The sequence below is a fragment of the Falco punctatus genome, assembly GCF_963210335.1.
Source record: "Falco punctatus genome assembly, chromosome: 17".
Classification (NCBI taxonomy): domain Eukaryota; kingdom Metazoa; phylum Chordata; class Aves; order Falconiformes; family Falconidae; genus Falco; species Falco punctatus.
This window is the reverse complement of record NC_137597.1, coordinates 6,346,361-6,372,220: the sequence shown is the minus strand read 5'-3', so window position 1 is coordinate 6,372,220 and position 25,860 is coordinate 6,346,361. Positions and strand designations below refer to the sequence as shown.

At 49.6% G+C, this 25,860-nt stretch overlaps 1 protein-coding gene across 4 annotated transcripts; it reads left to right on the top strand.

The window, feature by feature from the left end:
• The first annotated feature begins 1,046 nt into the window (after nt 1-1,046).
• On the top strand, nt 1,047-22,547 carry CD34 (CD34 molecule). Of its 4 annotated transcripts, none has more exons than XM_080367921.1 (8): nt 1,047-8,500; nt 13,980-14,114; nt 14,849-15,132; nt 15,243-15,320; nt 17,749-17,902; nt 18,222-18,262; nt 19,028-19,192; nt 19,534-19,690. In XM_080367921.1, the coding sequence occupies exons 1-8, from the start codon at nt 8,422-8,424 to the stop codon at nt 19,579-19,581; spliced, it is 984 nt and encodes a 327-aa protein (XP_080224047.1). In that variant the 5' UTR covers nt 1,047-8,421; the 3' UTR covers nt 19,582-19,690. The 4 variants fall into 4 exon arrangements, with proteins under 4 accessions (XP_080224047.1, XP_080224046.1, XP_080224048.1 ...); XM_080367920.1 differs by having other exon boundaries at nt 19,531-19,690; XM_080367922.1 differs by having other exon boundaries at nt 19,508-19,690.
• The last annotated feature ends 3,313 nt before the right edge of the window (nt 22,548-25,860 follow it).

Sequence of the window (25,860 nt, the reverse complement as noted above, 5' to 3'; positions counted from 1 at the left end):
GTGTGCTCATAACTGTTAGCAGAGCCCTGTCATTTTTTCAGGTCATCTAGCTCTGCAGTTGAAATAGTTTTGCTGTTGCATCCTTCTCTTCAGGAGACAAGTAAAGAAGTGGCTCTTCGATTTCTATTTCATTTTATTTATCACTCTAAGACCAAGGACACGACTTCAAAATCAAAGCAAAAGGATATTTTGAATGTGGACCATGCCAGTTCCCAGTGCAGCGGGTTAGTAGCAGCAGGAGTTGGTAATGACTGAGGATGCTCCTCTGTGTACCTGAGCAAACCCTCCTTTGAAAGAGGGAGACTCTACCCCTGGGACCTCATTTCCCCGCAGAAAACAGCAGCAATTCATTATCAGTGATGGCCAGGGTGGAGCTGAGAGCCCCTTCCAGGTTTTTTCCCCTGGTGCTTTTAAAGATGCCTTTCAGCGCTGCCACTGCTGAGTTTTACATCTCATCCGATGCTTCCCTAACACCTGGCACTAACCTGCTGTTTACTCAGAGTAAAAGCCATTCCTTTATTTCCTGATTACCGTTTGGGTTTCTCTCTCAGAGATACCACCAGAGTTTTCAGGCTGTATGTCACATCAGTTACAGCTGGAGCGCTCCCCGGACAGGGGGTAACGCCGGCTTTGGGTGCGGGTTTCCCCTCACCCGGGCAGTGCGGCTGCACCACCGCCTCCTGCACCTACCGGGAGCGGCTACTCACACCTGCGGCTGCAGCCCCTGGGCCGCCAGCGCGGCTGCGCAGAGGGGGGGCGGTGCCGAGGGGCTCTGCTCATCCGCGCTGCTCCGCGCTCCTGCTCCGTGCTGCTGCCCCGCTCCCGTGCTCCGCGCAGCCCCGCGCTGCTCCGCGCAGCCCTGCGCTCCCGCCCCTCGCTCCCGCCCCCGCGCTGCTCCGCGCAGCCCCGCGCTCCCGCTCCGCGCTCCCGCCCCCGCGCTGCTCCGCGCAGCCCCGCGCTCCCGCTCCGCGCTCCCGCCCCCGCGCTGCTCCGCGCAGCCCTGCGCTCCCGCTCCGCGCTCCCGCCCCCGCGCTGCTCCGCGCAGCCCTGCGCTCCCGCCCCTCGCTCCCGCCCCGCGCAGCCCCGCGCAGCCCCGCGGGAGCAGAGGCGATGCTCGGCAGGAGCCGGCCGCGCTTCCCGCAGTCCCCGCGCGCGCCGTGCCGCGTAGCGCCGTGGGATAAGCAGGGCAGCCCTGGGGCGGCTGTATTTTTGCAAGTAAATTTGCAAATGTAGCGAGCGAAACGTATCAGAGCAACCAAAATGAAAGATGCTTCACCGGCAGCACTGTCAGGCGTTGGAACGGGCTGTGCAGCGGCGTGGTGGAGTCGCCATCCCTAAAAGTACTTAAAAGACATGTAGACATGGCACTTGGGGACACAGGTTAGTGGTGGCCTTGGCAGTGTTGTGTTAACAGTTGGACTCGATCTTCAAGGCCTTTTTCAACCTAAACGATTCTACGATTCTATAATTTCAATACGTTTAAAATTAATAGTGATTTTAATGAATTGAATTTAAATTTAATTAAATTTACTAAGAAAATTAAAACAGTAATGTAAATAGCATTTATTTGGAATTGAATTGTAAATCAAGCATCTCGTATATCTCAAGTACCGTTCACTTGGTGTATCCACGAGATGGACTTGCTGCATCCTGGTGATGGATGGAAAGCCCAAGCAATGAATCCAACTTGCATGTTCCTATGACATCCATAAATGGGAAAAATAAATTGTAATCAGCAGTCTGCAGATCTGGATGGAGAAGCTAATCTTTGTACTAAATTACGAGACTTATGCTTTAATGATTTTTATTGGTGTTTTGTGGTGCTGCTGTTTGTTATAGTTAAGTACTTTGGACGGTGCAGCGGTGAAAAGCAGTCAATGAGATCAGCCAGGTTAATGAGACTCATGCCGTGCAGAAGTAGTGACGGGCAGTAACAGGAGTATGACTAGTCCATCTCTGGCCTCTCCTGCTCCTTTTCTTACGTTGCTGCAGCTACTTGTCAATCTTTGTATCGTCAAGCAAACGTGCCTCTCTCCAAAAAAACTAAAAAGCGGCTCTTGAGGCTGTGTCATCCCTTCAGCCCACTGATCGCAGCTACCCAAACCCAGACCTCTGCGTGCCCGCCCGCCCCTCGCGCAGGCAGGCGGTGATACGGCCCCATGCTGGAGAGGTGCGTTATTAGGTTATTTGCTCTTTGCAAGGTGTTGTCATGACCTCGGGGACAGCCAGGTCCCTCGCGCTGCCCAAAGCACTATCTGGAAAGAGTTTTCAGCCAGGTTTCATGGCTGTTGCTGGCTTCTCTTGCCCCCCCTGACACCGGCCGGCTCCCTAGCCGCTGGCCCCTTTCTCACGAAGGGAGGGTGCGATGCGCTGATGCTGCACAGCTCTCCGACATCGCTGTCCCTGTCCGGTCAGTGGCGAGATACCATCTCCGTGGATCTTTTTGTTTCCATCACAAAGCCAGGAGGAGTTCATGTCAAAGACAACAAAAGGTTTTTATTTAGCTCTGGCGCTGGGGTGGTTGGAGCAGTTTCCTGCCTGCGATGTTCCGTGCGCTGCAAACTGTTTCCAGGTCACACCGGCAGCTCTGGCCGAGCATCTTCTGGCTCTTTGCCCATCCTGTGCCAGAGTTTCCCTCTCCACACGCAGAGCTCTCTTCCTGCAACTTTGAAAAGCTGCTGCCTTTTGTAGGCTTCTGGTTTTGCTGATTCTCGCCTTGTTCAAGGCGATTCCTTCTGACTCGTTCAACCTCTGGTATTCCTGCGGAAAATATGCATCTGGGGAACAGTTTCATGGAAAAATGCTTAAGTGACTTGATTTACATTGTAGCCTGCCCCTTAAAACTAGATTAAAGACCTGGTAATATCTTACAAAGCGCTGAACAGACAGAAGGTAGTAAATGAGCATAGCCTTGATTAGATTTGAACCAACAATCTTGAAGTAAAAGTTTAAGGCATAAAACTGTTCAGCAATCTATCCACCATATGGTTTGCTTGAATGTAGTCATGTGTATGCTTCATATTTGCTTTATTATTTGAAGATATTGATTTTAGTGGAATAATCATACTGTGCAATTTGTTTTAATATACCACTTTTATTAACAGTACGTTACAGTTGCAACAACCATGAATCTTTTTTTTTTTTTTTTTTTTTAAGATTTCCAAAAGCTTTTTAAAAGAAAATATATGATCTACAGATCAGAAGTCTGATATTCTTGGTTCTTTTTCAGCTGTCTCTCTCTGAGGAATGACTCTGCTGTGTGTAAATGAACGAGCAGTAGCTGTGCAAGTGGGTAATAAATAGCAAGGCACCTGTTAAATGCAGTTGCAAGGATTGTGAAGAGGCAAGACTTTGCCCAAATTAAAATATATATACATATATTTGGTCTTTAATTCTGAGTACTATATTTAAATAAGACTTAGAAAAAGAATACAAACACCTAGGTAAACAGTGGTGTAGAAAGGCAGCGCTCTTTCCGAAATGGTGGTTATTAAAGGCTCTGTGCACTCAGTTTGGAAGTAGATTTAAGAGCCCAGACAAGTTGTGTGCTTCTTGCTGAAGCAGGAAGTTTTCCTTGGAGGTTACAAAGAAGAGAGGAGAGGGGGAACCTTCATTTAAAGTTGTAGGTGAAGGTGAGGGCAAGAGGGGTCTCATCCAGCATCCTTCTGTAAGGGCCCAGGGCACACGCAGGGGTGTCTTTTTGGGGGTCAGGGGCTCCTCCAGGGCTGGGAGAAGCAGACGGCTTCGGAGAAGCTCTGATGTAGAAACTGAGGCAGATTATCTCTGAAGAACAGCCTTCTCGCGAAGGATGCCTTGATAGAAGTCACAGGATGTAGTTTCTGAAACACTAATAAAGGAAGCATTTCCTGCCCCCAGAGTTACAATATAAATATAATAATGTGCAAAACCAAACACAATAAAGCACATAGATGACAAGTTCTTTAAGGAAATCACGATAAGGGTGATAATATTAGGGAAGCTTTTGAGCTCTTTGCCCTTTCTTAGATGAGTCACAATTAGTGCATTCCTCAGGAGCAGTCTGCTCAGAGCCCAGAGCTTGTTGTCTTGCATTAGCAGTGGACAAGAGTTCCCCTTGCTCAGCCCCAGTCAGGATTTGGTCCCATGCTTCCTATTAACACAAAGGAGTCAATTTTCACAAAGGAGAGAAAGATTCCAACAGCACCTTAGAAGCTTCACTAGGAGAAACAACAACCCGGGCTTCACTCCAATACCATTTTGTTTGTAGCTTCATACCCTGCTCCAGCAGTCGCGCCCCATACAGGGATGCAGGGATGCTCGCACCGCTCCCGAGAGCCGGCTGTCCTGCAGCAGTTCTTTGGAGGCCTGAGCGTGGTGGACGTAGGAGATCAGCTGTAATTTCCAGGAAGCACTGGGCTGTCGGGGAGGTGGTGTGGTTTGGTTGCTAAGGCTGAGGATTAAGATGCAAAACTTTTGGCTTTTGGGATGTAGTTGCGGTGTGGCATTGCTCCAAGTGCTTCCTCGTGCTTCTGTTCTCGCTCGTGGGGTGGGAGTGCTGTGAAGCATTAATACTCGCTCGCTTTCCATTTAAGTGGGAAAGTTAAAATGCTTTGAAACTCTTGGGTGGCAACGGATAGGTGAGCGTGCGGTTTGATAGATTCAATGGGATTTGTACAGAAATAGTCCTCTTAAAGTTGCACATCCTCTGGGTCAGCAGTGCTGGTGTCTTGGGAGGATGGTGGGAATCTAATTGTTTCATCTGTCCAAAATAGCAACTTTTAAGAGGTGAGGAAATGACTACACCAAAACTATTGTATGCCATCTGCCTGCTAAAATACTTATAGAAAACATGTTTCCTGGCATATAACTTCCTAGCCATATGTCTATTGCATCATTCACAATTAAATTAAATCACCCTTAAATACTTGGACAAATTCCCAGTCTATGTGAACAAGTCTTCATCACCGTGCTGTTTGAAATTTGGATGCTCGATCCTGTAAATGCTTAGTTGAAATTGGCTCAGGCGCTGTTAACCTTATACAGCTGATACAGGCTGCTTCGAGATAAGTCAAGTGCATTTTTCCTATTTTAGTCTTTAAATTTTTAACTATAAAAAAAATTTAGGGGTCTGAAAGGAGGAAGTAATTCTACAGTATTCATTTGCAACATGCTTTAAACGGAGGTTTAAATGGGGAGCGTTATCAATGAGAAAAGGTGTTATCTTCCGCTCATTAAATAAACAGATGGAAATAACTGCAGGGCCTGGTTACAGCTGGATGTTCCAAATATTTGGAATATGCTTGGAGGTGTGTGCTCGCTTACACACACCCCCCACCGAGGAGCTCACCAGCGTCTCTGAAACATGACTGCGAATGGGCACGAGCCAGCCAAGCCCAACCTGCTCCTGCTGAGCCTGGCTCAGCCCGGTTTAAGCCCCGCAGCTGGCGGTGCTGTACCAGAGGCAGGCAGGGTCCCAGTGCCACCACCCTCCACCACGCGTCCCCCAACGGGCAGCACGGCGGTGCCCGCGCTAGGGGAATGGCTGAGGATCCACAAGCAGAGTGGTTGGACAGGTGGAAGCATCTCTAGGTCTCTCTTCCAAAATCCTCTGCAGACAGTGCTTTCAATCAAAGAATTTCAATCAAAATCAAAGAGTCTTAATAAGTAACTGATTTGGGTTTTTTTAAGTTCTTCATTTGAGGATATGTTATATTTCCCTGTTGTGCCATGCTTAGCCGCATCACTTCCTAAGGTGAGTTCTAAGGCATGGGCTGACATACTCGGTGCACCCAGTGGGCATAAGCATTAATGAAACCCTATGTCTTTGACACGGGGAATGGCAGTTAATCACAGCCTGACTTCCACTGGAAACCAAACCCACAAGCTTTCCATGCTCGGGTCTGGCAGCCATCGTCATCTGTTTGTGGTGCAACACTCTATTTTTAGTCTGATTTTGAAAGGTGAAATAAAACCGGCAGCCAAACCTGGATGATTCTGTTGGTTTCTTCCATTCAGGAGCCCGGCACAGTGCTGGAGGAGAATGGCAGGAAACCTGGCAGTGTGGAGGGGAGAGCCCCCGGTGGGGGCGGGGGGGACTGGGGGGCACAGGATGACCGGCCACCGGTCGTGACCCACCATGGGGCTGCACCAGCTGGCGGCCCAGAGCTCCCCTGCAACCCCTGTGCAAACAGGGTGCTCGGCACGTGCTGGTCTGTTTTACTCCTTTCCTACAGTTTGCTCCTCTTTAGTACCAAAATAACATTTCAAAGCATTTGGAAGATTTTTGCCTTCGCTGTACAAGAGCGGTCCCGAGCCCTGTCCCACCAGAGGCAGCTCGGCAGCTTTTCTTGATGCTTTTCAGTGTGATGGGATGTTGGTCCGCACCAGATGGTCTTCTGCCTCCCTAGTGGCTGATACTTTACAATTTCAACTTTTTATTTTTAGTTCTGTTATTCGACCCAAATTCTCACTTTTCACAAAAAAAGTCTGTTATTTAAATAGGACCATTGTCTCACTCTGCTTTTCTCATTTCAAATGTGAATATATTTTCTAAACTGATATGCATGCAAACCTGTGTTCAGTACTGAACCAAGTGATTCCCAATGTGTGTGTGCACTTAAGAGAGGGAAAAAGAGAAAACGCCTGGTGGGAGCTGTTGGAGACAGCCGGGCTGTGTCCACACACTGGTTTTATACCGTGTTGTAGACCTCATTTTACCAGGATGTTTTGGTCTTTAATGGAGTTGTACAGCTCTGTCGTTCAGTAATAGATTACTGAACATAATAGAAAACTTTATATAGACGTTGGAGCACATTACTGAGCTGCAGGTGTTTCCTTCCAAGAGCCATTTTCCTGTCGTAGAATTTGAGTTGAAGGGACCTTTAAACATCATCTTGTCCAATTCATGTCTGATGCTAAAAACAAAAGCTACTGGAATTTTGTTACACTGATAAATGTGTGTACTGGAAATGCTATTTGGGGGTTTCAGTGTATGGTACCCTGTCCTTCTGTCTTTTAATCCTTTTCTGCCTGTAGCCATGGGACTGTACAAGTGTCATGGGGGCATCCACAAAAAGATAATACATTGAACAACTGCTTCATTCTCCTTCCTTCCACAGCTATTTTCCTGGCCACCTCATTTTTCTTTTCCTCTTAGCAAGAACTCCTTTAGTGACCACATCATTTAGCTGTAAAAGGAAAGGAAGAATTCAGACTTAATTAGAGATTAGTTTCCCAAGTGAACATGTCTTTCTTTTTATCCCCCAAAGCCAAAATTATTACTAGGACACTCTGTTGACTTTGGTGTCCCCAGACATAAAAATCAAGAAATGAAAACACCAAATTCTTTTCAGGTTGGTTCTTTTTTTAAAAATGTATATTTTTTTTTATATCATTACTTTTGGAGATACTTATGTTTCTTTAAAGCTATGGTAGGATGCATTGACTCGGCCCCGTTTGCTGCCGGCTGCAGAGCATCCCTCGTCCTGCTGGTTCCAGAGCTGGTCCCACATGTGCCTGCAGCGCAGGGAGAACCCGAGAGCCAGGGTCAACCATTTCCACTTGCTAGAGTTGACCCCAGTAATAAAACTGAAGTCAATATTTCTATGCAAGTTTTTAATATTTCTATAATGCATTATTAATGGAAATGAGCTCCAGGAAGTTATTAGTCTCCAGTCCCTCTTCTGCTCCAGGTTTTATGCAGAAGTTTTTGCCGGTGGGCTTTTTCTCCCCCAGACCTTCTCTAAACCGTTTCGTTGGTGCTCTCTGTTTAACTGAAGTCAATTTAGTGAAGCTAATGGAGTTGCTTCTCTTCAGGTCAGTGATGATTTTGCATCCTTGAGTTCCTTGCTTAATTTGCTGAGAAAATTTCTGATTCCGAAGTCAGTTTTCCAAGTCCCCCCTCTCCACGGCACTGCCACAGCCCAGCCCTGGGACCGTGCACGGGGGTCACCGGCTGGACCTGGGGTTCCTCCACTTCTCTGCTCTCATCAGATGGTGTTTACTTTGCTTTGAGGGAAGTTTAGCAACATGCTCCACTGTAATCCTTCCTTCCAGCTGGAGCACATTGTATCCCTGCCTTTGCTTTAACGGGAAAGCCAGCAGCTCTCAGGAAAGAGTTAAGCCCAGGGAGGCTTTGGGATCCTTTGCTGGGGAGAGGACTGCTCTTTTGTTTGTTTTGAAGCCCTGGCAGGAAAGTGGGGAGGAGAAAATTACCTAAGTGATAGTGAGGTTGCCATGAACCGGTATAAAACTGAAATCAAATCAGAGAAACTCCACCTCGCAGTCTTGAACCATAAGCACAACCCCTGAAGAGAAACCCACCCCACCACCGAGTGATCTCAAAGGCTTGAACTAAACCCAAGCTACATGAGCTCAGAGCTGCTGCAGGACTGAAAGCCCAAGAGCTGTCACAGCCAGTTTTAGTGGGAGCTGCGAGCAAGAATGCTGTTCTTGGGAAGTTTAAGAATAATGAAGTGGAAGCAGCTTTTCTGGATTGCGTTCTGTGTTGTGGAGTTGTCCGGTGAGTATCGACTGCAGAAAATACCAGGGTTACAAACACTGAGCAGTAGAGCAGTGTGAGACTAGTGCATGGGGCAACTCTTTGTGACTTCTGAAAGAGCAGCTCGGGGGGATGTATTTTAGTGGGCGCTTGGCGGAGATTGCAATTTCACATAAAGAACGCTGTGGTGACAATTTACAGGACGGCACTGCATCAGGCATCCTGGCCAACACATTCACAGCGATGTGCTGCAAACAGAAAATGCTGGTGGTTTGTAAAAGAGAGGAATCAGGGTGTAAGAGCTCCTCATAATTTTACAGGTAACACAAGGGGATGCAAATGCAGCATGGAAAGCTGTAGAGTGCAGCCGCGGTTCAAGTAATTTCTCAGTCTGCGCTGGTGTAAATTAGCTTTACTTTTGTTTTGTGGTAGGAACTAAGCATTTTCTGCAAATCAAATGAATCTCCATAAATATTAAAAACTCCTATTTGAGCTCTTCAAATATTCATCATATGAAAAAGTGAATAATAATACAGAGATTTTCTCTAGGTAGTACTTTTTAAAGGGTTATATTTTAGGGAAATATTACCATTCTTGTCCTGAACCCAACAACCGTAAAGTAATAAAAAGGGACAAAAAAAAAAAAAAAAAAAAAAAAAAAAAAAAAAAAGTGAAGCAGTGCTCTGTGCTGCATTGTGTGCTGGGACAGGAGCCAGGAACGTGCGGGTGTCTCCTCAAATGTAATTTTCCCTTACTCACATGAATGTGAGCAACTAGATCTATTGAAAGAATTTGCTGTGTTTTGTTCTTGCGTTTCACGGTGCTCCTTTCATGTTCCCTTTGCTGCCAAGGTATATCGCTCACCCGAGCGGTTGCGCCTGACCCTCCAGTCTATGTTAATTCTACAGGAAGGAAAAAGCCAATTTGATTTGAGAGAAATAAAATTCAGGACTGTCTGGTTGGGCTGAAGTGAGCAGTGAGCCAGGGTGTAAGACAAAAGTGTTTACCTGAAATGCGAAACCTGAGTTCCTTGTAGTACAAAGCAAAAATGATAGAAAAGTGATAAAAACCTATGCCTTTGTAAAGACAAAGACACTGGGTGACGGGGGATTTAATGCTGCAAAGTGTCATTCCTTTTGCCAGCATGGTCCATGTTTCTGCAGGATATTACGGTGCTTTATTAGCACTTGCTGGAGAGTAGAGGAGGTTTATTTCTGTTCAATGTAGCTGCTGGGCACAGCAGAGAAAAACTAGGGAGCTCACCTGGGGGGCCCTGCATGCTCCCACCCCTTCGGGGAGTCCCAGTGAATTAAGTGAAGGCTGCAGCTGACCAACTCAGGATGGAAATCCCAATTTGGGGGGGGAGTTACTTGGGTTGGCTCATGGTAGCACTGCCGAGGGTGGGACAACTGGCCTCCCATGACACCTTCAGCTATGCCAGGAGTTCTACAGGGGGATAAAATAACCCCCACGCCATGGGTGGCCAGCTGCAGGTCTTCTACAAACGCCACGTGTGGGGAGGATGGAGGCTGGGTACCAGGTATCAAACCAGTCTGACTCCAGAGCGAGGGGCAGCCTTGCCCAGCCTCTCAGGGATGCTCGGTTCTGGGCTTTGCTTGACCCTTTGGGGAACCGCTGAGTTGCACTGTGTGTGGGAGCGGTCTGTGCCTGTCCCTGGGCTGCAGAGCGCCTGATGCTCGGGGCTGCTGGAGAACCCCCTGCCTGCACAGCGCACGGTGCTGCGAGCAGTTTGCAGTGGCAACACTGAGTATTGCTAAAGCACGTGGGGAGCTGCCCCTTGCTTGTCTCAGAATCTGCGTGGAAATGGGAGTATACGTTCTATTTGCACCCAATACAAACACTTTTTTAAAAAATATTTGATCTTTATTTTTTACATCTTTCTTATTCATCTCTGCCAAACTTGATTTTTTTTAAAAAAATCTCTTTTCTTGTTATTTTAAAGCATTTTTTCTTTCCTTCATTCCTTTTGCAAGACCTAGAAAAGTTCTAAAAATCAAGGAATGAAAAAGGAGCATTAGAACTCACAGGCACTTGACTTTAACTTTCTTTAGAGGGCTGCACACTGTAACTGCTCAGGCCAGGAGCAACCTGGCTCCCCAGGAAGGTGCTGGGCTCCCAAGCAGCACCCAGCTGTGGGAGACACCCCCACCCCCCCCCAAGGGAACCCTTGGGGTCCCACAGCTGGGCTTTGGGATGGCGGCTCAGGGGGCTCCGCAGCCCCCTGCCCCAGGCGTCCTGCGTGACTGCGGCCCCACACCCATATCCTGTCTGGGAGAAGGAAAAGGGGGAGGGGAGGGATTTTTATCAGATATTTCCAGAGGGAAGAGGGCTCCACCCGCTTGAATTCCTGCCACATGGCTGAGAGCAGTAAAACTGGAAAGGCATGAGTAATGCAGGCTGAGCCTCCGAGGAGCTGCTGCTGGAAGCCTGGGCTGGCGGCAGCTTCAGAGCTCCGTGTCCCGTGGTTCCTTACCCTCCTGCTCCGTGTCCTGTGGTTCTGTACCCTCCTGCTCCGTGTCCTGTGGTTCCTTACCCTCCTGCTCCACGTCCCGTGGTTCTTTACCCTCCTGCTCCATGTCCTGTGGTTCTTTACCCTCCTGCTCCATGTCCCGTGGTTCCTTACCCTCCTGCTCCATGTCCCGTGGCTCCTTATCCTCCTGCTCCATGTCCTGTGGTTCTTTACCCTCCTGCTCCGTGTCCCGTGGTTCTGTACCCTCCTGCTCCGTGTCCCGTGGTTCCTTACCCTCCTGCTCCATGTCCCGTGGTTCCTTACCCTCCTGCTCCGTGTCCCATGGTTCTTTACCCTCCTGCTCCATGTCCCATGGTTCTTTACCCTCCTGCTCCGTGTCCCGTGGTTCTTTACCCTCCTGCTCCGTGTCCCATGGTTCATTACCCTCCTCTTCTGCAGCCATTGGTGCCAGCAGTACCGCGGAGCTGGCTCACCGCAGCGCTTTGCCGCAGCTCAGCCGCAGCCCTTGCAGGTTCTAGAGCGCCAGCTGAGCCTGGAAAAAGACTTTGTCAAACACATGGAAGAGTTTGAGAAACTCCCCTGGGAGAGGGTTTCTGTCTCAGAGCACTGGAGTAGGCACCCTGTTAGCAAAAGTTTTACCAAGAGGTTCCTGTATCAGCACAGGCGGTGCAGGTGCTGTCGGGGAATCCCCTGTGCATTGCCCCCCCCCCCCCCCCCCCACCTCACAGGGATGGATGTGCAGGGAAAAACCCACCCCTGTGTTTCGTTTGTGGTGGGTGCAGAGTAAGGCAGAAACTGTGGAAACTTGTCTCCTGTTTCCTGAGCCCTCACCACTGCAGAGTTTTGCCTTCTATGGTCCTGCTTTAGTGCTCAGGGATGAGTGTTGGACCAAGTCAACTATTTTAACATTTATATTGCTGCTTTTTTGATTCCAGCTGAGACACTTCCTAAGCCTCATTAACAAACCAGCTTTAAAACCCAGAGGCATTCACTTTTTAAAAGCTAGACAGGTAAATACAGTAGGTACTGTGAAGTAGTTTGCTTTCATGTATCTATGTGCTCTTGCTTCTACGTGTGCTAGCACTACCAGGTGGAGATTTCTCTGAGGTTAATAAATGGCTTGGCTTAAACTCTCAAACCCTTAATACTAACAAATTCACAAAGTTTAGCAAAGCCAGTAAAAATGTATAGTGCAATGAATGACCCACTTTAGCTGAGCACCATGTGGATTATCCAGCCCACGTCTGGATCATTATTTATCTCATGAGTCCTAAGGTTTCAAAAAACTTAGCTATGGTTTCTATAAAAGTCCTGCATTTGCTACAAGTAAAGGGAAGAAAAAAAAAATACCATGTGACAGGTCTTCTTACAAATTACACTGAGCAATAATCCAGGCTTCAATTTATGGTATTTAGTGTTGAAAAGACTTTGATTAGAAATACCTCTGGTGCTTTACAAACATCTGGAATAGTTCAGAGGTACTTGGGTGGCTGTGGCACTTGGGGAGGTCAAGTCCAGGTGCTACATTGTTCTACTGATGTAAAGTTTCCTGCTAATGTCCATGCAAACACAAAGCCATATGCAAAGCGTGGATTTAACTTCATGCTACTCATTATTCTGGGCATGCAGTCATGCCTCCTGCTTTTGATTTGTTAAAATTCATCAGAAATACTTGGTGATTTAACCAGTTGGAACTGAATTGTCTTGGAGAGAAGAAACTTCTCCCTTAAATAAAAGCCGTGCCAAAATCTCGATCCCAGCTCCAGACACCTGCGCCGAGCCCTCGGCAGGGCCCCCGCCTCCCCGGTGCTCCCACGCCCTGAGCAGCTGCAGCCCAGCCGAGGCGGGATGGGATGGAGCAGGATGGGGCACAGTCCCCACTCAGCACCCTCCGGTATAACCACCCACCGGCTGCAGGCACCGCCGAGCAGCCCTGCCTGCTCCCACCCACTGCCAATACGAACCGCAGCGATCTCGGTCTTTGCTTTTCATAAACCGTCCAGGCTCCCTGGACCCAATCCAGCAAAGTACTGACATCCCAATGGAGAAAAATTCCTGCCAGGACAACCCCGAAGTGCACGACACCGAAACGCATGTTTATCGGGCCGTGGGTGCTGCCCTAGTGCCGGCGCCGGGCGGCTGGTCAGGATCTGTCAGTGCTGCTCCGTCTCGGAGGGTTTTTGGAGGGATGAAGTAACTTTTCTTGGAGCTCAGGCTCTCCTCGGCAGAAATACAAATGAAACAACGTATTTTGTATGATTTTCTCTTTAGTGTCTGGATAAGAATCTTAAACAGCAACAGCCCTGGAGTAGAGACTGAAGCTGTTTTTTACGAGTGGAAATAGGTCTTAAGAATAGAAAAGGTTAAGAAATGGGAAGAAATGTATTTTCACTGACTCATATTGTTCATTTCAGAAGGAAAAGCTGGAAGTGTCATCTTTGTAACATACCAGGAAGCAATATATAAACTTTAAGTTAGAACAGCAAACCATTCTCCAAACATTCTGTTTTACCTCCAAAGATGTTTTTGCTCATGAGTCAGGGCTGATCCCGAGCCAGTGGGAATGTTTCTATTTACTTTGAGATTGTGCCTGCAACTGCAAATCCAACTCATTTTTCCTAAGCTGTACAAGTGATCTCTTCCAAGGCCTGAGTCTTTCCTCCAAGGATTATAAACCCAAACTACTACAAAATCCAGCTTTGTGCAGAGCTTTGTGCATCCCTCGGTAAGCCCAGGGATCGGTAAGGATGAGGGCAGAAACGAGCCTGTCCTCCTCCAGCACCACCCCGAGAGCCCCGGAGCCTCTGCAAGGGCTGCACCCAAGTCTGGTGCTCGCCCAGCCAAAATGTTTGCGCTCTGAGCTTCTCCCACATGAGCTCTGAGGCAGCCTGCCACTTTGGGGCAAGAAGAAAGCAAATTGGTGAAAGCAGCTAACCCTGCCCTGCCCACAGGGGTGGATGGGGGATGGGGGGAAGGAAGGCAGCCCCTAACACCTTCTTCTGCCCCCAGGCAACGCTTCTGGGAGCCCGACAGACACCCCCACACCAACAGCCACGGCCACGGAGACGAAAGGCATCAGCAGCGTGGCAGCCACCACAGCCCCCAGAGCCCCCAGCAGTGCCGAGCCGATGGCAGAGACGTCTGGTAATCACGCCCCCCATGACTCCTGGTAGCATTTGCATTAATAATCAGATGTATTAAGGGCACAGGCTTGCCCTAAGAAACCCCATGGTTGGTGCGTGGGTTGTGCTCTTGAAAAGGAGCCTGACAGTATGGTCGAAAGCTTTAATCCTGTCCAAAAAACCCCACCTGGGCCAACCTGCCACTGCTGTCTTCAGGATGGGTGGCTTAGACACATCCTTTGCAAAACAGCCAAGAGATGATAGGACAAGGTGCTCCTTCATCTTTTATCTTAACATACTGATTCTTTGCTCGGCAAATGACACCCATAAGATGTCTGCCAGCCTTTCCGATGACAGGCCAGATGTCGGCTCTCAGGGGCTTTGAAGCAGGGACACTTGCCCAGGTGGATGGTGCCTTTCTCTTACACTGTTTGAAATCAGTGCATCTGTATGAAGACTCTGTGTCAAGGGGGTGATGAAGGTGACGCAGGGGAGGCCGGGCAGTGGCATCCTTGCTGTGGTGCAGCATGTGCCCAGGAAATTAGCCCATTGTAAGCAGATTATGAAGCGCATGTAACAATTAGGTAACTGAAGCAAGTCTAATGTGCGTTTCTTATACAGCCAATAACACGTTCTGGTACTGCTGGCTATGACAAATCAATATTATACTTCAGTCATCGCAATGCCACGCATTGATTTTAGAGGACTTAAGCTTTTCTCACGTATCCTTTTCATTGCATTTCTTCAAAACTGAAGCTGCTGCCGGGTCCCTGGCAGCCAGCCCCACAGCCCCAGGGCTCAGCAGCAAGCAGACGAGCCCACAGCCCAGCCAAGCCCCCACACAGCTGCCAGGCACCCCCCTGGACCCGGACCACACGAGCCGAGGGGTCTCCACCGCCAAGAGCCAAGCAACACAACCCAGCATGACAGCAGAAATCCCAGGGTCCACAGCAGCTCTGGTGAGCTCTCCTGCCAGCTCAGAGCATCCTCTCATCTCGGCTGCCACCACGTCACTGCAGATAGCCAGGGACAGTTCCAAGGTGAGGATACAGATGGACGCCGTGGGCTGTGGGAGCACGAGGGGGCTGGATTTGTCCCACAACCCCCCTGACAGTTCACTGATCCTGCCACTGTCTTTTTTCCCTTCCAGCTCATCACATGCCACAATGTCAAAGAAGTGAGTGACACTGCAGCCATCTGCTTGCAGCTCAACGAGTCCAACACTTGTGTGAGTAGCAGCCCTGTGTGGCCACGTGTCTCTAAGCGGGAGGACATGCAGGAGGAGGGGGGCTGCAAGCAAACAGCCAAGGGCAGGTTCCTGGAGCGATTGGCTTGGAGCGATGGGGTCACCCACCATGCCTGGGGGGTTGGTTTGGGTTATCTCTAGGACAGAGCATCTGAACTGTGCCAGACTGATGGAGGTAGGGATGATCACAGCAGTCCCAGGAGGATCCCAAAGGGACGATCACAGCAGTCCAAGGGGAAATGCAGCCTCCTGGCTGCGTAATGCCTCCTCTTTCATAATTAAGCTCTGGGGTCAGTTTAGCTTCTAAAGTATCTCTGCCACATTTAACAGGAAATCTCCTTTGTTCTTCTCCTTCCTCTTGCCTGTTGGGAATGCGAGCACCTTTTTTTGTCTTGCCAAGTGCCCTAGGAAAGAAATCAAGGCATGTGAAGGAGCACGGGTGGCTGAGCAGCATCCCCATCTGCGCTGACTCCTAAGGGAATCCCAGGCTCTCCGTAACTGCCCTCGGCCTTGTGCCCCCAAAATGAGGCATTTATAAAAGCAGAAGAGGGTCCAGCTGAGACACTGCTGTGGGTGGGAGGCAAGACCCCTTTCACACTGGAGGTACAACCTGTCACAGAGGGCAGATGGTGCTGGATCTTGCGGGATGGCAACTTGGCAATGCCCTGGGTATAAACTGACAGTGATTAATTTTATTTTTGCTGGTCAGCCATGCTGCCGCCACTTGGGATGAGTGAATTCTTTCTTGCCTTTTCTCTGCAAATTTGCAATGAAATGGTATTTAGACTTGCTCCGGTATACAGGGACTGCACTTTAGCAAGAATCCACATGGAAACTCCTCCGGGAGGGAGTGATTCTGATCAGAGATGCCATCCAGTGGGCAGCAGCCCCTGGGCACAGGGTTTATGGACACCGTGCCCGCACTACATACCTGCAGCACATAAATGGATGCATATGTAACTGATAGAATACGCTATAGAGTCGTATGTAAATTGCACACGCTCTTAACCCTCGCTGCATGTGAAACGCGTCAAACTGCTCCACTCCCACCCGTGTTTTCCTGGGAGCTCGCACCTCACGGCAGACCCCCCGCCCCACCTCCGCTTCGGCCATCCCTGAGTGGGAAAAACCAGCTCAGGCTCAGCAGCCGCCGGACCTGGGAAGCAGATAAGAGTGTCTGGGAGGAGAGCAGATAGGAGGGACCGTGCCGGGTCTCACTTTCCTGCTGGCCTTTCCCAAAGCAAATGAGCAATAAGCTGGCACCCAGCGCTGCTAATTGCAAAGGGAAATTCTGACACTCCGATGAGTTCTTTCCACAGCAGAGAAAGGAAAATACACACTTGGGTCTCTTGTTCCATCTTGGCCTTTCTCACCCCAAGCCAAGCTCTGCAGAAACAGCTGAAAATGATTTGTTTGTTATCCTCCCATGGATAAGTTTCTGCATTTTTGTATGCTAAGAGGATGTGGCGATCCGAGCACAATCCTGAGGCAATTCTAAGGTGCTGAGCCGCCTGGCTCTGCACAGCGCTGCAAGGCAAGAGGGTTTTCTCCTCCCTGGCAGCCCCACGTTGGTGGGTGCCCCCCGGGGAGCAAGTGGAGGGTAGGGGCAGGGGGGAGGTCAGCTGGAGCCGGTCTCTGTCTCAAGGGGGTGGGCAAGGCCACAGCTCAGACGATGTCCCCAGCTGGGAGGATGTTAGGGAAGCCGATAACGTCTTGTAGCGACTGGGGGCTCTGTCTCCAGGCCTGACCGTGGCTGAAAATAGACCTGAGGAGAAAGGCTGTCCTGTCCGATACAGAAATTGGCCCACAGAAGGGAAAGGCTGCAGCTCCTCACTCCTCTTCCTCTTCCACCCCAGAGTCAGTTCAGCTCTAAAATGTAAGAAATTTGTATTTTTTTGCCTAGCCTTTGATCAGCGACCTAGCAAAAACATTGAAGACATTTCCTAAACAGGAAGGCTCAATGCTTCTTTGTTATTTCCCTCCTTTCCCAGCCCCTGCCTGGGACTCTGAAACAATGGGGCTCTTCAGGCGGCTGTTTCAGTCCAAAAATTGGAGAGACTCGCTATGCAATCCAGATCCTAAATTTAGCTTTGCTTAAATGCCATTTGCAAGAGTTGCTAATGATATCTTTATTTAATTTATTGTCATTAATTTAAGAAAGAAGCATCTCCATTTTCTAGGTGTTGGTGTGGGGGCTGCAAGCAGCAGTGAGGTGGGAGGTGAAGGTCTGACACCCCCGCACCGCTTGTCACTGCTTGTTGCTTCTCAGCTTCTCACAGCACAGCCGAGCCGCTGAAACACAAAGGGTGAATGCGGAACACTACCAGTAGTATCATCAGCGTAGCTGAGGTGAACTAGTCCGTTTGGTTGGTTCAATGGCTGTTTTTTGTTTTTAATGAAAATTTTGCAGAAACATTTTTTAGAGACGAAGGGATCGGACTTATGGAGTGCAATATGTGAAGAGAGAACCCGCCCTGTTCCATCCTCATCCCCCTGCCAGATAAAACTCGCTAAATCTGAAGTGGACCGTGACTGTATGCTCCTCATCCTTGTCGGCAAGGGAGGTCAGTTGAGCCGATTCCTTTGGCTGTCATTAACACCGCTGGGTAACGAGCAATGTGGGCAATGGGGGAGGGGGGCTGTCTGTGGGGAGAGGCTGTGGGGCACAGATCCGCAGTTACAGCCAGGGAGGAGACTTCTCCCTGCAGCTGCTGCTCTTTCTTCTGGGGCCTCGCTAGATCCACGGAGCCGTGGCGTTGCCTGCAGAGCAGCGAAGGGGCTCACCGCTCCTCCGTGCTCAGCAGTGGCCAGGCTCCTCCGTGCTGACGTTGGGTGCAGCGTGACCTTCCGTGTAATGTGCCTCTCCCGTTTTAAACCTTGCAGATCCTGATCAAAATGTGCTCCAGAAGTCTCACTGGGAAAAGGTAAATTCCTTAAGCAAATTCAGCTGGAAAAAAATGGGTGGCCTGAGTGGCTGGAGAAAGGAGATTTTTAGACGGGCAGTTGAGGCTGGGGCAGCCGGCTGAGACCTGACCTTGCCTCCCTCTCGGAGGGGCTTGTTGAGCGTTGGCACGTGAGATGGCTGGAGCCAACCCCCAGACCTGCAGCAAGGCAGTGGTGAACTAGTGCAACTAGAGGACCAACATAACCACCGAAGGCAGAAATGCTGAAATAGTTACTGTAAAATTCTGCAGTATCTTCTCTAAAAAGACCCAGATCCCAACAATAACTCTTGGGATGTAATTGGCACTCTGCTTCTTCAAAGTACCACACTGACATTAATTAATTCCTCCTCTCAACACGCCAGTGAGGCTGCCATTGGCTTGTAAAGCTGAGCTCCAGGTGCCTATATAAATAGCAGCCAACAGAGCTGCAACAGCAGTGCATGGAGATATTTCAGCCGTGCAGATGCACGCTCTAAATCTAAGAGCAGGGCCTGAGCATCTGGTCTAAGGAAGAAAATTTCCCTGCGCCACAGAAGGTGCCAGGATGGAAATGGGACCGTGAGGACGTGCAAGCTCACAGGGCGAGTGCAAAGCTCAGGAGCTTGGGTAGCAAAGCCCGGCTTTGTTTACGTGAAGCTCAACAGGGAGGTGAAGAACAGCATTGTTTGAAGCCCGGTGCCTGTTCTGCAGATGCACATGTTTCCTGTTTGTCAGACTCCCGGCTCTCTTTGGTGTTTTTTCCAGTTTGGAATAAAATCCCTTAAACTGGAGACCGTGAGGAACCACCAGGACTTTTCGCAGAAGACCCTGATTGCCTTGGTCACATCTGGACTCATGCTGGCGTTCCTGGGCTTGGCTGGATATTTCCTGATGAAGCGGCGGAGCTGGAGCCCGGCAGGAGAGAGGCTGGTTAGTGCTTACAGGTGGCAGAGCCGCAGGTAGAGGAGCCCGGCAGCGCAGGCAGCGCTGGAGCAGCCGGGAGGTGCCTGGGTGGGAGAGAAGGGGGCTGCTCCGCACCCTGCGGCTCGGTACCCCCAGCCTGTGTGTGTCCCCAGGTCGATGGGATGATGTGACCCAGGGCTGGCTCAGCCCTGGCACGGCAAAGGGCAGGAGCAGGCAGGCCAGACTGTGCAGGGTGAAGGGAAACCTCTCTTGCCTTCTAAAATTAACTCTTAGCTGATTGCTGCTGTGGGAAAACCGCCCCTTTCTCGCTTGTACTTCTAGGTCTAACACTTCTTTTTGCTCAGCAGCAAGAACTCATCCAGCAAGACCCCTCCAGAGACACCGAAACCTTATGAATCTGTCATTAAAAGTGACACACTTTAACTTTCCATTCACTGCATTTGAGTTACGTGTCTGTCTTGTACCAATGCTGTAATAAAGGCTATTTCTCCCCTCACTTAACAACCGATGGTAATAAAATATATCAAGAAAGAAAAAGAAATTTCCTATATCCATTTTCCCCTTTCCAGGCAGGCTGGCTGCTGAGGATTCTTCCCCACCAGTGACTTTTGGGGACGTGAGCCCTCTGTAAAGTGAGGACGGGCCATGCTCTTCCCCCATCGTGGGCACGTGAACAGTCATGTCCTGGGAAGCCATTAGGTTGTTTCATTGCCAGAAAGGATGCTCCCAAAACATGCAGGTGGGAAGTCAAGCACACGTGTCAGCGGCAGGGACATCATAGCCTGGGCTCTGGAGCCCGCTGCCTCCGAGTACCGTCTCCTGGATGCTGGCAGCCAGTGAAAGGCCATGTAAACGCATGGCAGCATCAATCCAGTTTCTAGGTGCAACGTGTCCAGTGCACCCGTCTCTCTGCCATGGACCAGGGTGTCAGCAAAGGGGCTGAGAGAATGACGGGGGGGTGGGAAGCTTGGCAGCCTGCCAGGCGTGCTGGATGCCGCTGAGCAAAGCAGGAGTGGGGCTATCTGCTGCGGCAGGGATCACCACCCGCGGCCAGGGACCACCAGCGCCCGTTGCACTGCTATCAGACCTGCCACGGTCTGACACATGGGGTGTTACCGTGGTGGGGAGTGGAGGCAGCTCTCCTATTGCTCTGGATCCTCCAAAGGCATCTGCTCCTTGTAGCAACAGCGGTAACAAGCCACACAGCACATCTTTGCGTGCGCTGGAGTGCAGTCCGGCACTTCTGCTAGCACCTTGCTGTGAGCTGTGTGCATTCACAGGCTGAAAGAAAGGAGAGGGAGAGAAGAAGGTAATTTCCATAGCTTTCACTCAGCTCTTACTGGGCCAAGGCGGAAAGCAGAGGTGATCTGTCACAGGGTGGCTTTGCAAACCCAAGGCAGAGTCATCTCCAAAACCTGGTTATGAGAATACAACAAAACCTGACGGCTTCTCTTTTCAGGTCTAGGAGACAAAAATGCGGTCCCTGGCTGGTTTTCTTGCTTCATCTTGCCACGGCATGGTTCAGGCCCTCTGTTCCCCTTCTCATCAGCGAGAGCAGGTTCCCATGCCTGCAGTTGTTTGTACCTCCTGTGCAGGAAGCGCAGGCAGGCAGCCAAGACGCTGCCTGCAATCAAAGCCGCTTGCTGTCAGCCCTTTCCCTTCCCTAACTCTGCCTTTGTTATTTATGTACCTGTTTAGGCTGAAGACCCATATTACACAGAAAACGGTAGCCAGGGAAACACGATGCTGATGATGCCCCCCCAAGAACAACCTGAGCCGCAGGAGAAGCCAAACCTCAACGGTGGGACTCAGGAGAACGGGACTGGCCAAGCGTCCTCCAAGAACAGCCACTCTGCCAGGCAGCACAGCCCCGCCGACACCGAGATGTGACCCGGCAGAGAAGAGCATCCTTAGCGTGAACTGCAAGGGGAGCAGAGAGACAAGGGAGGGCAAGAGTTTTCTATGGATGGTTAGGGATTTGCAGACCTTTTTTTATTGTTATTATTTCTGTGAAGAACTTCAAAATCAGCCTAAAGCACATTAAGCGCCAGAGCTGCCAAAGACCTGCTTCTCTGCCTCCTCCTGCTTCCCCCATTGACCACACAAGACACTTTTTCGCAGCTGTTCTCTGCTTTTGTTGTTAGAAGAACATAATGAGCAATGCAAGTGCCCTTAGCCCTGAGCAGCTTTTAAGCAGAGGCAGACTGAAGCTACAGAAGCCTCGAGCCAGACTCCAGACAGCCAAATTTTTTTGTGGCAGTGTGTTAGGCTGATTAAAATAGTTAAATTGGGATTTCAGTGACAAAAACCTCTCAGGTTTCAGATAATTTTGTTTAACAGAGTTGTTTTTAATCTCATCCTTAAGTGCAGGATTTCTTCCTCTTTTAAGAACATCACACTTAATCCCCTCCTTGTGCTTTAGGTTGTCTTTAGTATTTCCTACTCCAGCAAAATTTGCTGAAGCTCTGTGAAAAACTTTCCACATGGAATTGCAGGCTGAAATGTGAATAGACTTCAGAATTGTTTCCTTTGCAATCCTACCAGTGCGCAGGTAGCTGTTTTAGAGTAAAAACCTTCCCCAGTCTCTTCACATCAGGGACTGCAGAGAGTGTTTGACAAGGCAGAGCCAGCAATCAATTGCTGGGGTGAGATGGGGAAGTTTTGATACCGCTGTCGACAGCTCTGCAGATGCCGGGGGCTGGCAGCCCCACCGCCCACCCTCCCACCGTGGGGGCTGGTGGCTCGGGTAGGACATAAAAGATGCCAAAGAGCTCCCAGTGCAATGAGTGCTAGTCAGCAACCCGGCTCTGCTGCGAGCGCCTCTCCCTCTGCATCAGCAGTGGGTTCACAAACAAAAAATTGTATTTTCGCTTTGGTAAGTGAAGGCCAACACCAAAATCCCAACAGCAGCAGCAGGTCCTACCTCGTGCTGCAGTGGTGCTGCGCCCGAGGCCCAGCGGTGCTGCCAGCCGCATCGTGCAGCTCGGTGAGAGCATCCTCCGGTGAGAGCCAGGGACCAGGGGCAGGTTTGTGCTCAGCCCTGAGCAAGTGCAGCTCAGTTCTGGGGAGCCAGAGCTGTGGGTTTTGCAAGCCTGGTGTTGGCGATGAGGCTGCAGTTCAGCAGACACCGGTCAGACCACAATCTCTGCTGGCGGCAGCAGCGACCTCCACATCCAAAATAAGGACAAAAATGGCCCCTGGAGCTAATCTACCTTCTCACTAGTGAATTTATTGCAACCTTTTCTCAGTGCTGAATACCTGAGGGGAAGGCTTTTTTTTTTTTTTTTCTGGTACAGCAATGTCCGTCATTATCTGGGGCTGTTTTATGAGCGCAAGAGTCATTTAAACACGGTTTAAAATATTTCAGGTTTTGTTTGTTTTGGTGTGAATTGCTTCTCCCGAATCTCATTGTAAATAACCCCATTTGGGGGGAAAAAAAAAAAAAGAAAAAAAAAAAAGAGTATTAAAAATCAGCTTCTTCGTTGTGTCCTTGGAACAACAGCGTGTTTATCCCACCGGGACACTGGCTCTGGCTGTGCCGTGTGCCAGCGCGATGAGAGGACAACGCCTCGCAGAGAGGTTGTTTCCCAGCAGAAATACGATGACTAAAGGCTGTGGCTTGTTCTGCGCACATTATTCCCTGTCTTTCAACAAACACGTTTGCAGGACAAGTGACGTACAGCCCACTATAAAACCGCAATTGTTTGATTTTCTGATGTTTAAGATGTCCAGATAATTCCTGGAAAAATAAACAAGGCTTTAGCCTCAAGGAGTGACCTGCAGGGGTCTGACCTGACAGCAGAGGGTGTGCGTGTGTGCACACGTGTACGAGGATGAAGATGAAGGCTTCCTCACTATGCAATAACCAGCAACGGTTCCTGCCTCAAATAATTTGTAGGGCGATGCATGGCAGTCCTGTAGTGCCTGCTCTTGTGGAGATGCTCGAGCTCCACTGAGAGCAGGAGGTTTGGAGCTGGGTATCTTTACTGACCCGGCCCCTCCTCTCTGGGATGCCCGACCCTTCCTAGTCCTTGTTTCCCAGACAGAGACACACCGGGTACCGCTTGTGGGGTACTGAACAGGGATCCCCACTGCCTATTCTGTTGCAGTTTGGGGGAATCTGACCTCCGAAAGCCTGGCTGCAAGGGGAACGGGCACTGGGAAATGAAATTACTTTCTTTCCCGAGAGCCCTGGCTGCGGTGGAGCACAGAGAAAGCACTCCCAGAGGCTTGGTTTGCACTGTGGGGTAGGAGAGGGAGCTCAGGTTGGCTTTTTTTGTTGTTGTTTTTTGGAGATTGTTTATTTAATCAGCACTGCTTACTGTACCAAAGTAGGAGATCTAATCAAACGTCAGGTGCATTTTTCATAGCTGAGGGTATGCCCTACAGCCGAGCAGACAATAAAGTTACAGTCAACTGCTCTGGCAAAACAAAAGCTTTCTCTGAAACATCCAGATTGAAGGAAACGCCGAGAGCAGCGGTGGCCAAGTAGGGACGGTGCTGAGCCAGCGGAAAAGGCTGCATTTCCAGCTCAGGAAGCCTGTAAACACAGGCAGGCTCAGCTCTGGCCCAGCTGAAAAGGTTATTATTATTATTTCTTCCTTATCAAACTCCTTGCATTCCTTCATCAAACTCCTGCATTCCTTCCTTGCTGGCCCCACCGCCTGCCAGGCAGCCCCCTCCTCTCGCCATCCCGTGCTGCCTGTGGGCTCACAGCTGCTTTCGGGCCACTTCTAGGGGCTTTTAAGGGGGCTAAATCCATCCCATCTTCCAACTGACCTGCTTTCACATAAACCTGGCTCAAGGCTGATGCAGGTGCTCTTGCCTGGTTTGTGATGCCATGTATACAGTGCATCCATAGTCTATTCAGTTGGTGAGGACCCTTATATTGGCGTGAAATGCCCTGATGAAAATCATCGGCATGAAAGCATCCTCTGAGGAAGAATGGTGGCACTTACATATACAAGGGGTTAAATAAAAATATCAATGTGACACAGCCATGAAATGACATGTCCATGTCCCAGCCTGAAACACAAGCAGAAGCCCTGACACCCACCCAGGCAGCCCCGAATCTTTCTGCAGGTTGAAGTCAAAGACTTTTTCAGAAAAGAAGGAATACCTTCGTATCAGAACTGCCATAAAATGCTACTGTGAGTTGAAGGTGGCTCGTTCTGTGCATTGCTGAAATCAATCAGATTTATCAAAAGCAAACAAGTTTTTATTGTCTTATTATGTCCCTCAGTGGATCTTCCATCCCTTTGACAATAAAAACAGCACAACCCTCCCAGGTGAGAAAACTGCAATATCACAAGCCCTTCACAGCAAAACAGCATGACCCAGGTCAGAGAAAAGTATCTCCTTTCTCTGTTTGCTGCTTGCTCATTTCTTTTTCATTGATTTCGCGCTGGGAAGAGCTGCCCCGATGCCCGACATGCTAAAATTATCAGTTTAAGGGTAGATCCTTGTGTGCCTGGTCTCACTGTCAAATGCTCACCCCCTGTGAAATTTTGTTCAAAGCAGTTTCTCTTAGAGATTACGGCTTCTTTTGAAGTGTGACAGGTAAATGTTCGCCTCCGCAGCACAGGCTGCAGCCCAGGTGAGCAGGAGCTCAGTGGAGGGGGAGTCATGGCCTCAGACTTAGACGCACCAAGGGTTCTGCAGGACTTTGAAACCGCAGCAGAAAGAGCCTAGGGTATATTCTATATAACAATGCTGCTATCTGCTGGCTGTGCTTTGCTAAAACATTGAATACTTTGCTCTAGAGGGCAGCTGGTACTTAGGTTCGGGTGCTCAGTCAGAAGCAGCACCTGAAGAAGGGTTCTGCTCCGCTGCTGCAACTTGGGGCACCGGCAGGACAGCCAAGGCGCTAAAATAATAACATTATGAAACTATGGAAGAAGTAAAACATCCAGCGGGCTTTGAAACTCATATTCTAGGAATGGGGAACATTTAAAATGAAATTTCTAAAATGAATTTCCCATCAATCCAGTTCCCGTCTGCTTGTTCAATGCCTGATCCTGCAAAAGTTGTGTGGGAGTTCTACAATACTTACTGCACCATCTGCTTGCAAGGCCAGGCAGGCTTTGCGCTTTGCGCTCCGGGCGCAGGGACCACGGAAGCCCAGCCGGCTCTGCCAACGGCCTGCGTTACGCTTACGGATGGAGAAGCTGGCGAAGCATCGTCGGTGGAGCCAGGGCACATCCCTGTGACGGCAGCCTGGGAACCGGCAGCGCCCGCAGCTTCCTCCAGCCCGTCCCGTGGAATTCGTGTGCTGTACCAGTTCTGAGTCAGCCGAAATCTCACCCATCATCAGACGGCCATAAAGACGTCTCCCGGCGTTGGCCAAGGGTGTTCAAGCTCGTTTCCTTTCCTAACCATAGAACAGAAACCAGCATCACATAAAGCCCACGTATATGATGTCTGCACCGATGTGATATTTCTGCCTTTGCTTTCAAGGTAAAGCGAACAGCATTTGGGTAGGGCTTTTCCATCCCTCAGAAAAAATGGTATTTACAACTATTTGCATTAGAGGCACTTCACAGGTGTTTTAATTCTAAGTCTTTAATCTTAGCCTTCAGATCCATTTAATTTGCTGGTGTTTTGATTTGCAGTAACAGACATAAATGAGATTATCTATCCCCTGAGATAAACTGTCAGAGGCAAATGCTGAAGAA